This window comes from Poecilia formosa, unplaced genomic scaffold (assembly GCF_000485575.1).
Source record: "Poecilia formosa unplaced genomic scaffold, Poecilia_formosa-5.1.2 Scaffold151, whole genome shotgun sequence".
Taxonomy (NCBI): domain Eukaryota; kingdom Metazoa; phylum Chordata; class Actinopteri; order Cyprinodontiformes; family Poeciliidae; genus Poecilia; species Poecilia formosa.
In genome coordinates, this window is record NW_006800090.1 from 683,508 (window position 1) to 694,721 (window position 11,214).

General features: G+C 36.3%; 1 protein-coding gene across 1 annotated transcript; it reads right to left on the reverse strand.

The window, feature by feature from the left end:
- Positions 1–1,695: 1,695 nt before the first annotated feature.
- On the reverse strand, positions 1,696–10,085 carry rab8a (RAB8A, member RAS oncogene family). The gene is made up of 8 exons (XM_007563785.2): positions 9,885–10,085; positions 9,331–9,391; positions 7,608–7,668; positions 7,432–7,509; positions 7,261–7,350; positions 7,082–7,147; positions 6,195–6,245; positions 1,696–2,913 (listed from the first exon to the last, which is right to left on the reverse strand). The coding sequence occupies exons 1-8, from the start codon at positions 10,006–10,008 to the stop codon at positions 2,824–2,826; spliced, it is 621 nt and encodes a 206-aa protein (XP_007563847.1). The 5' UTR covers positions 10,009–10,085; the 3' UTR covers positions 1,696–2,823.
- Positions 10,086–11,214: the final 1,129 nt, after the last annotated feature.

Consider the following 11,214-nt stretch of genomic DNA (forward strand, 5'->3'; position numbering starts at 1 on the left):
TGTTTTGACTTGAGCAGAGCACAGACTTTTTAAGAACAAAGTGGCAGGCTTTAGCTTAAAACTCCTACATACTGGATTTACATCAGTTTACAGAAATTACAAGGAAGCAAATGCTTCAAGGTGACAGATTACAGTAGGAGGATGCTGGATCACTTGGTGCTGTTAAGATTTTGGTATCACAGACGCAACAGATCGACACCGAGTTGTTATAAAGCGAAGCCATCACTTAGCACGGACAAACACACAACGTACTGGTAAAGTGCTGGGGGAGCTCAAAGGGAACCTGCAGTTCATGACCAGAGGCGTCATTTGAGCTTGAATGTTATCTAGAAACAATTTTCCTGGTGAGAGGATTGGCGTATTTTGTTCACCGTCTCCATGGTAACCATTAAAAACCAAGCCGCCGAATAAGCATCACAGGTCCCTCCATCTCAATCGGGAAGATATGAAGTTTGTCGAGTTTGTTTTTTCATGCCAGATCCAATTTTATAATTACATTTTCTTCCTTTCTTTTCTAAAAAAAAAAAAAAAAAAAAGAAATTACAAATATTTTTAAAACGTGGATTTTATTTCAGTTATCTCTTCTGTGAGTTATTCAACATAGTATTATGGGCAGGCTAGGAATTTTTTTTTGCTTAATTACAAAAATATAGTCATAATATTAGCAGAATAAGACTCTATCAAGATTTGACGTGATCAGCTCAGTTTGTGTGACTTTCCACTCATTTTTCATGCCAAATATCCCAAACTTTCCCAGACTTATTTGTCTAGTTTAGCCCTCCATTTTTGTTCACCATGAATTAGCAGCAGCCATTGCTACTGCAGTCATGTTTAAAATATGGAAGAAGTGATTGCATGGGTAACCAGCTGAATAGATAGCAGTTTTAGACCATGTGGTAGGGATTAAAGCTTCCCTTATTATCCACATCTGGAAAATACTAAAATATAATACAACACTTTTTCCTGTGTGAAACAGGAATAGATTGAAAAGCACCTGATGCTCACTGTTAAGCAAGGTGGAGGATGTGTGATGCTCTACGTCCGTTTCAAAAACTTTGGGAAAATTGCTGAAAAACTAGTGCAAATGTTCAACACAGCTCCATATTTTTCTGTAGAATATAATGAGAGTTTTGACATCTGAGGACAAATGAAGCACAAACGTCTGATTCCAAACAGGAAGTAAATAAAGCGGCATCATCTATCCGACTCCTAGAAAACCTAATGAATAAATACTCTATTTCTGTTATTTGTTTTTTAAAAAACTAGGGGTATTTCTACAAATTTAAATACTTAATTTTTCCATTTATGTTCACAGCAATCCATCCTTCAACCAGTTACGCCCAAACCACTATGAAGAAACATTTTAATATAGGTAGATTTAACCTGTGGTGGTAAAATTTTTTATCTGGTTTCTATATTTTGGGCCTCAGAATCTGTCTGTTCTGACTGATAACATTTTAGGGCTTAATCTTAAAGAGTTTCTGAAAATACTTGGTTTTGGGTAAACACCAGGCCCACATGCCTGTGTGGCTGTCAAACACAGATGATAACGCAACCCAATCTGACAAACCGAATGTTTATTTATCATATAACAGTTTATTACTATTGGCCTCTTCAGTTATTTCCAAAGATTTAACGATATATAAATGCAACAACCAATCTGACAAGACCTGGAATAAGCCAATTTTTCTTTCATTAGAATATCAAATAATTTTTTTATTGACTAAATGCGTTATAAAATGTGAAATCTCACTGTCTTCAGTGTATAAATGCATCAACCAATAGCATATGCTTCAAAACAATTCATTTTCAGTTCAACAAAAATCAACAGAGGGTTTGTTGCTTATGCTTTGATGGGAATAATCTCGTAAGTCCTTCATTTTCTGTTAGAATCAAAACTGCAACATCTATCAAGGAACCTATGGAACCATTTCACCTTTTTATGCCTTCATAGCAAGAAATTAGCATAAAGAAAAGGTTCTTTCAACCAGGAAAAGTCTCATAGTCCATCTCTACCACTAATACAAGTTGCCACTTTAAAGACCCTTTTACAAAAATATGCCACCTCTTCTTTTTATCTAAATTTGGAAAGCAGGACTGAGAAAACACAGGATGATATTTTACCTACACTTGAATGCTACTGCAAAAATAGCTTGGAGGCAGTGATCAGGACATTTTCAGTCTCATCGGATGATTGTCAAGAACAACAAACAAGAACAAACAAGAACAAACAAAAACAAAACTTTCTGAATAATTTTGAATGGACTTTATACGCCTTGATATGACTTCAGCTGCTGATATGAAAAAAGTGCAACTCTGTTTCACTGAAGTTCAGAACCATCAGTCTCTGCTCAGCAACGTGTAACACAAACACCTAAAGAGTGCTATTAAAAGTAGACCAAAATACCACATTTGATTTCCAATTCAAAAACATTATAATGAGGCAAGTATCTTCTGCTGCTGGCTGTGCTACCGACTGAGAGAAATACAAGAAGCCCCCGATTTTGTAACAGAAAACACATCAGTGATGAGTCCTTTGTCAGTTAAAAACTCTTGAAAAGTAAAGACAAGTTTTCCTCTAATAATGGAAGCGACGCACCTCTGGAAGCCTTCAGAAAAGGAAGAGTGGAGGGGAAGTCCTCCGCTTACTGACAATAGTGGTTTTTGCAGACCGGGAGAACCGGGAGAGGCCATGGTTGGGTAGAATAAGCAAAATAAAAAAATAAAAAAAGAAGAAGAAAAAAAGAGAGGAGGAAGTGCTGAGAGCAAGCACAGTCAAGTTGTGTCCGGCCGGCCTGAGGCCAGCATGGAAGGCTTCTGTTCTCAGAGCAAGCTGCAGCGGAAGAAACTGGTCTTTTTCTGTGGCTCGGAGATCTTGACTCCATGACTGCTGCCCTGAGGGGCGTTGCCTTCCTGCAGCAAAAATCACAAAAAAACATCAATTAAAAAAAAAAAAAAACTAGCTGAACAAGTAGTTCTGTCACAATAACAAATTTTGTTGGACGATCAATTGCAACAGAATTTATTGCCGTAAACGATGGAAATGGTCTCACAACAACAATATTGACCAATAATGGTAATGGCACAGTAACTCAAGAACACATTCTCAAAGATTGATAAACTTTAAATTCTATTGAATATTTAAAACTGGAAGACATTTTAAGTATCCAAAACTAAGTAAACAAAACAACAGAAACAACAAATAAAATTAATTATGAAATGTCTGTAAACATTGAACTTGACTGAAGACTTTTGTCAACCAGTTTTTGGTAAAAAGAGAGAGAAAAGAGAAAAACTCTAAATCATGCAAATGGAAATTATTGGGTTTGTTTTAATTTATCATGAGATTAGTTGATTTATTGTTCATTGTGACAGGCCTAGTTTTAAGAAACCCAAAATGGATTATTAAAGAAAAAAGGTACTGCTGGTTTGGATCTTACCATCATTTCCAGAACACGCAAAAGTATTATCAGTTCATAACTTTACAAACACAAACTTCAATGTTTTCTCCTTCCTAAAATAATGGAATATGTCATTTTCTGTCAAAACTGATTTATTTTTTATCAGATCATCTTTTGGAAACAAATGATCCAGGCCATTATTTTAGGAAGGTGACAATGTGTTTTCTTGGGTTTTTCTGTGATAGAGCAACAAACAACAGTACATAATTGTAGGATGGAAGGAAACTGTTTAAGGTTTTCACAAATAGAAATCTGAAAAGTGTTGGGTGCACATTTATTCACCCCTCACCAGTGTTGTAGTACTCAAGGTCGGTCTTGGTCTCAAGACCATTTATTGATGGTCTCGGTCTCGTCTCGGACTCGACCATATTTGGTCTCGGAGGTCTCAACTGGTTTATTTCAAGACCAGTCAAGACCGCAACTGTGAAAATATCACTAAACGTACAGCATACTGTCCAGTTTATTTGTTAACATCTTCGTTTTCATTGGATGCAAAATGCACTGATTAAAATCCAACCAATTACGTGTTTCTGTTTCTCCCCCCTCCCCTCCCCACCTTTCACTCGTACGTGGCGCTCTGAGACATGCACAGTGGTTTCCTCTGAGCGGCAGAAGATGTCCGTCTAATCGTCAGTAATATAATAGAGCTGCATAAATCATCAGAAATCCGATGGCCACAGCTAGCTCAGCAGCACTTCGCTTTCAAAGACGGTGGAAACAACGTCTAGCTGTTTTTGTCGCTTAGAAAAGTAGCTCAAAGAAAGGTAAGCTCCGTTGACATGATGCTAGCAAAGCTAGCTGTATGGAGACACCTAAGCATTTGTGATGAAAAAAAGTTGTCACTCACTGCGCTGAATTATTGTGCGGAGGTGTTGACTAATTTGTCGCATATGTGGGACAACGCTGTGTCCAAAAGTCTGCAATATAGTGATGTGACATTCAGAAACAGTCCAATTCTTCTGCATGGCTCTTTACCTATTAGATAGGACTGGAATGTCACTGAGAGCCATTGTTCTATCAGGTTACCATACGCTGTCAGAATAGCATACATGCAGTGAGTACCATGCCTGCACATGCGCGTTAATAAGTCTGACTGTCAGAGGAGTTGTCAGAACAAGTTATGATGAAAAGAAGTCATTAAATTGTTTCCAATGATAACTATATAGATATGCGTTGTCGTGGTTTCAAAGTGTATTTAAAACAGGGTCTGGCTGCAGCTGCGGTCAACTACAACACATGCCCGTGTAAAACTCATTAACCTGCTTAACCGCTAAGTCAGGATACCATACAACTGTTAATAACAAAGGGTATGATGATCTACATCATGATTCTATGTTGCCGATTAAATAAAATCATATGGTAATGACGTGTCTGACAGATATAGCCGTGAGTTCGTGCTATATTTGACAGCGTATGCTGACCTGATAGAACACCGTTCTTTGTTCTTGTAATGCTCTGTGTACACTGCAGTAGCTATCATTTTATATAAATTATGTACATTGATATTTTTTTAATGAACAAATAATAAAACACAAGAACGAAAGAGCACGCAGATTGCTTTTTGATTGTTTTTGTTCATAGTGGCAGCTGTTAATGTGTGCCATGGTGTCAGACTACCTGGCTTCACATAGCGGGAGAGAGGGTGAGAACAGTCACGATGAGCGTCTTGTGCTTGTGGTAACTTCTTGCTTGTTGCTCCTTGGTCAGTGTTCATAGTTGAACGTTATTTACCGTCAGGGCATTGGCTCAATTGCTATGTTTAATGGTGCAGACAGTGGTGGTTTCTGACATGAGCAATATGGGCAAACGCCTAGGGCATTATCTTTTTAGGAATGGCACGAGACCACCACGGATTATAGCAGAGAGAGATTATAGCATTGTTCTGCTTTTAATATTGGTAACATTTATTAAATATTTAATATCTAGGTATTTTTATGGGAATATGGATCTTTCAGATCAATTTGAGAAGCAATTCTGACCATATTTCACATTTTATTGTGTCATGTAGCACGGGCCGCTGGTCTTGGTCTTGACTTGGTCTCGGACCCTAAAAGTCTTGGTCTTGTCTCGGTCTCGATACACTCTGGTCTTGGTCTTGACTTGGTCTCGGACCCTAAAAGTCTTGGTCTTGTCTCAGTCTCGATACACTCTGGTCTTGGTCTTGTCTTGGTCTCGGGTTAGGTGGTCTTGACCACAACACTGCCCCTCACCATAATTTGACCTTTTTCAGTTAAGACACAAAATGCTACATGGTGGAAAACTAAGACTGAAAATAAAATGAAGGCAAGTGTTACATAATAACACATGTAACACATGTTACATGTGTTAACGTATGTTTGTCTTCCGCAGGACAGGACAGACTGTCAGAGTTGATGAGAAGATGGACGGAGCTTAATACAGGCCAAACCTGGAGGAAAAACTTTTAGAGGATGAAAAAGACTTGATAGTGGGGCAGAGGGTTCATTCTTAGGCCTATTCAAAGTCCACACCCAAATGCAACTGAAAATCTATGATTAGAATGTGAAACAGTTGTTTATGGATGGTTCCTATAAAATTTGAGACAGAGAGACTATAGACTATCCAAACTATTGACTGAAGAAAGAATAGTAAAAATGCTCACCACAATAGCAGCACACACTGAAGTTTGTGATTGTAATTTGACAAAATATGAAATGATATAAAGACAAAAAATATATACTTTTTAAGGAATGTATGAATGAAATGGCTTCTTACCATTTTTGTGTCCATCTTTGATTTGATGTCTCTGGCAAGAGTCAAAAACGCCTGGGAATCCAAACACATGTCAAGGTCATTAAATAATGCATTAGTTATTAGCCCAGAGTGTATGAAATCATTTTTTAAAATGATAATGGGAAATTTTAGGGGTTTACCACTAAAGTCCAAAAACATTAGAAAATATTCATAATAAAGAGAAAATGAAGAAATATAAAATTCATGTAAAACAATAAAAAGTATTTAAATGTTTTATATGCTTTAACTAGCACTTCTGTCGGTATTGGGTCAATTTTAAATCATCCTTTTATTGACATTTTACGTCAAATAATGAGATTAATATTATATGTTGGTGCTGATCATCAGCCATCCATGACAACGTTTTAACTCCAACCATTGATCAGAAGTGTCCCATTGCCTTCTATTAAAGCACTTTGGTTTAGCGACTTATATGTGTTCCATTACAGACGCACATTAAAATTTTAAAGGGATTAACAGAGCAACTTTGTCATAACACATTCAGCCTTCATGTTACTCATTACAGTCTTGCTTTCTCTCACTTTCTCACAGCCAGAAATGTAGAAAATCCAGTTTTATTTCAAAGACCTTACATCTCTGTGCTTTCTCTGACTTAAATCTTAAATGTCTCACCAATAATACAATTAGGCAACTTTTAGTCGAATGTTGTCAGCAGTAAACCCCCTAACTCTCTGACCTATTTCCTGAAATATCTCTATGACTTTGTCTGATATACAGACACATTTTGCATATTTCTGACACATTTGAAATTGTTCGTAAGGCAATCATACAGACATGTAGCCAGACTGCTAACAAATTAAATGAAACAAGTGCATATGTGAAAAGATTTTTAGATAATAATAGTTTACATTTTCCACATTGATGTTGGCCTTTGCACTGGTCTCCATGAACTTGATCCCATACTCTAGTGCAAGCTGAAATAAAAAAAATACATTTTCCCAAATTACATTTCGTTGAACTTGCCATCATATGTGTTGCTATATTATCAATAAATAACCTTCCATCTATGTTTGACTGAGATTCTCACCTTCTCTCCCCTATCTTTGGAAACCTGCCTCTTGTCGTTGATGTCGCATTTATTGCCAAGAACCATCTTCTCGACATCGGATGACGCATGCTACATTAACAGAGGAAAAGGAAACATTTTAAAATGGAGCCGCAAACGTGTCAGAGAGGATAAATTTGAAGCGGTACATACTTCCTCTATGTTCCTTATCCAGTTCTTGATATTGTCAAATGATTTCTCATTTGTGATGTCGTAGACAAGCATGATCCCCTGCAAAGAGCAGTACATGAAAAATATTGCTGTAAATGCAGCTGAGGAGCCTTTTAATGCTTAGGAAACAGAAACTAGTAGCATGTGAGGCTACCCACCATTGCTCCTCTGTAGTAGGCCGTTGTGATTGTTCTGAAACGTTCCTGACCAGCTGTGTCCCTGCAGGAGTCAAATACATCAATTAAAATAAAAAGAATGACATTTCTATCTTTAGGATCAGATTAGAAAGTTTTATTTTGCTTTTATCAGCAGCAAATCATAGCCGACAGAGTTTTAGTTTAAAAAGAAAATCCACTGATTGGCTTCCTACATGGTTGAACACATAACACCCATGAAATTTCCTCTTCCTGGTTTACCATAAATGTAAATAGGGTTTGATAGACCTGAATGATTCTCTCATATTTTTGTTTTTTCTATATTACAAGGTTTTTTTTGTTTGTTTTTTTTACTTGAGTTTACAGAAATACAAAATACAGCAAACACAAAATGAGCTGTGGCTTGCAAAAGTATTGACACCACTTAAGCATTATACAACCAGAAGCTTCCATATATTATTATAACAGCCGGCATTGCACTGCTTGTACGGAAACTGGAGCTTGCATGGCTTCACCAAAAAAAGAAAAAAAAATCTGTATTTATGCTGAGATTAAATTATTCTCAGGTGGAGTCTATTTACAAATTTTGGAGGTAATAAGTTGCTATGTGTTTTATTTAGGAGTAGCAGGGTAAAGAAGACTAATAGAAAAACACAAAAAACCTTACAGATTTTTATTTGAAGAATTTTGAAACCATTTCTAATTTTCACTCAACTTCACTGTCAAGCACTACTTAGTGTTTTTTTTTCAGTCACATAAAACATGGTATACTTGTGCATTGTCAGAACAAGTCTGAAATGTGTCCTGCATCACAGCACCATTATTTACAGACACTCATATACAAACAGAATCAAGAGGTATAGATTGTAAGATGATAGCATTCCATGTTTTGCTTCAGGATTTATTTGTGTGCAGAAGCATTTCTCGGTTGAACCTTATGAAACTGCGGAGCCTTTTATCTTTGACCTGATAGTAACAGTCTGCATTCCTGGTTCAGAGCATGGTCAGGTTTTTAGCTAACTTCACATTATTACAGTAAGACGTTTCATGCAGGTTTTGGACTGGGATGGCCTACAATCTTCGAGCAAATTTTCATTTGATGAAGCACTTTAGATTTATCAGGAATAGTTTGACTCATACTAAAAAGGTTTTATGGTACTACAAAACACTCAACACTTTAGTATAAAACAGAAGAACTTTTTTACTTGCTCCAAAGACTTCAGGTGTCAAGGGAAATATATTCTTTGTTTTGTCTTTTAACGGATCAATTCAATGATAATTTTTTCTAGACAACAGATGTCATATAATGACTTCAAACTATCCAAAGAACCTAATTTTTTTTTCATTATGGATGATAATGGAAATTTGTGACAATCAGAGGATTGTCTGAAAAATATTTATTCAGTTTTTATTTATTTTATGAGTATTTTCACCTGTCCATTGAGCATCTTCACCAACACTCTATTGGTGCAGCCCTGGGTTGTCCCAGGTGTCAAGTAAATTAAGTAAAACTGTACTATAAGAGTAATTTTTAAGAGTAAACAAAACAGTCAAACTCGCATCCCCGAGGAGCTTCAACATTGGATATGACAGCAGATGAAAATCCCAACAAAATATACAGAAGCTTGAATTTGGAAAAGTGATCAAATGTAGAAGGATTCAAGGGGTGTCAATACTTTTATAGTGTAGCAACAAAACATTGCACCGGTTTTTTAAGTGCTCTTACCATATCTGTAACTTTATCTTCTTGCCATCAAGCTCTATTGTCCTAATCTTGAAATCAATACCTGCAGGAAGATAAACGGAAACGAGAATTCCAATCATAACGATAACTTTTAAGATGCAATAACACCCCACAAGAAAAAGCAAACTATTTACACAACAAAAGACAGCACTGCTCATATAATAGAAAATATCGCTTATGAAAAAAAGAAACAAAAAAAGCATTTAATGTGCAACACATCAGGTTTTCCGGTGTCTTTCCAGGACATAGTCGGGTCTAACGGTTGACACTTGGGCTTACACAGGATAAATGTAATGTCAAATTAGTTCTAAATAAGCTATACATGAAATATTAACAGCTGTTCTATACCGAGATTTATTCAAGCGACCATGTCACCTAAATACGGCACAAAAATTTACATTTACTAACAAAGTCAATGTCTCATCTCCATATATTGCATTACAAGCATTCCAGCAAATAGACGTATCCGCAGAGCCAGTCCCTCTACGTACTATAAACACACAGAACACACCAAAATACCCCCCCGCAAAACGCACCTATTGTTGAGATAAACGTTGAGTTGAAGGCGTCTTCTGAAAACCTGAAGAGGACACAGGTCTTCCCGACACCAGAGTCCCCGATTAGCAGTAATTTAAACAAATAGTCGTATGTTTTCGCCATACTTGATATTATTGCGGAAATCCCGCCCGGCGAAGATGCAAAGCACAAAAAATGACACGACGCCCCCTGCTGGCCCGGAATTCACTTACAGGTGTTTTTAGCGCCAGTAGACGGGAAGTTACCCGGAAATGCGGGACGTGTTATTAGCCACGTGTTTTGTTTCAACAAAATTTGAAGTCTTATTTTATTTCTCTTACATACATGCATACTTCCTACTAATTAACATAAGTTACACACAAAATAATCTAAATTAAATCAATATTTTGTGAAGCTAATAATTACAAAAGAAAATGCATTGATAAATTGATCGTTTTCACAATTTGTCTTTTTTTCATGACTATTGACAGCCACATGCCACGAAGTCATCACCATAACCAGCCCTGCTGTGGAGAGAGTTTTGTTTAAATAAGGTATCTATTGTGTTTTCATATCTTGAAATTGTCTGAAATTATAACATTCATTAATATTTACATTTTTAATTATTAAATTTCTCTACTGCAACGTTAATCAAACTATTTTTCTGAAGTAATTCACTTATATATCTTTTTTTATATATATTTCTTAACTGAATTAATAAAAGACAGTTGTGTGAGACTCTTAAGTTTATGTTATTTAGTATTTGGAACTTAACAAAGGAAATAATTTGAATTGTGATTTCACTGTAATGTACAGGAAGGAGGATGCAGTTTCAGTTCTGATCCCCGGGAGTCAGCACATACCTCCATAGATGTTGTATCTTGTTTGTTTTTGCAGCACTTCATGTGGAGACTTGTCTTTGGAAAATATTCCTCATTTACAGTATCTTTATTACTGCATGCACTTTTAAAAAAATATATCAAAGTGATTATATTTAAATCATGGTACTCCTTGTCATGGAGAACCTATACTAAATCAGTATTTAGAAAGTCATGAGATTCCTTTCCCTCAGCAATAAGTGACATTGACTTTTGTGTAATCAGAGTATTTTAAAAAGGTCAAACTGTCAATGACATAGTGTTTTTCCCATGATAAGATCAGAGTTTGCTGATTCTATGGATATGGAAATGTTTGGGGAAACAAATTCACTGATTTCATGCAGCAAAATGAAACTAAAGCATGTTTGTGCTTGCCCCTTTTCTACTAACCCTTAAAAGTGAGTGCTGAAATTGTCTCCAGGATACCAACACTTCCAGCAACCTCCACACCCAAGCTATTAATTTATTGCAC

Bases quoted from the DNA above. Each gene is read 5' to 3' on its own strand.
- rab8a (XM_007563785.2), bottom strand. From the start codon at position 10,008: ATGGCGAAAACATACGACTATTTGTTTAAATTACTGCTAATCGGGGAC. The intron at 9,392-9,884 runs GTGCGTTTTGCG...ATCTTCCTGCAG, and splicing joins AACGTTTATCTCAACAATAG to GTATTGATTTCAAGATTAGG. The intron at 7,148-7,260 runs GTGAGAATCTCA...TTTTTATTTCAG, and splicing joins CCAAAGATAGGGGAGAGAAG to CTTGCACTAGAGTATGGGAT.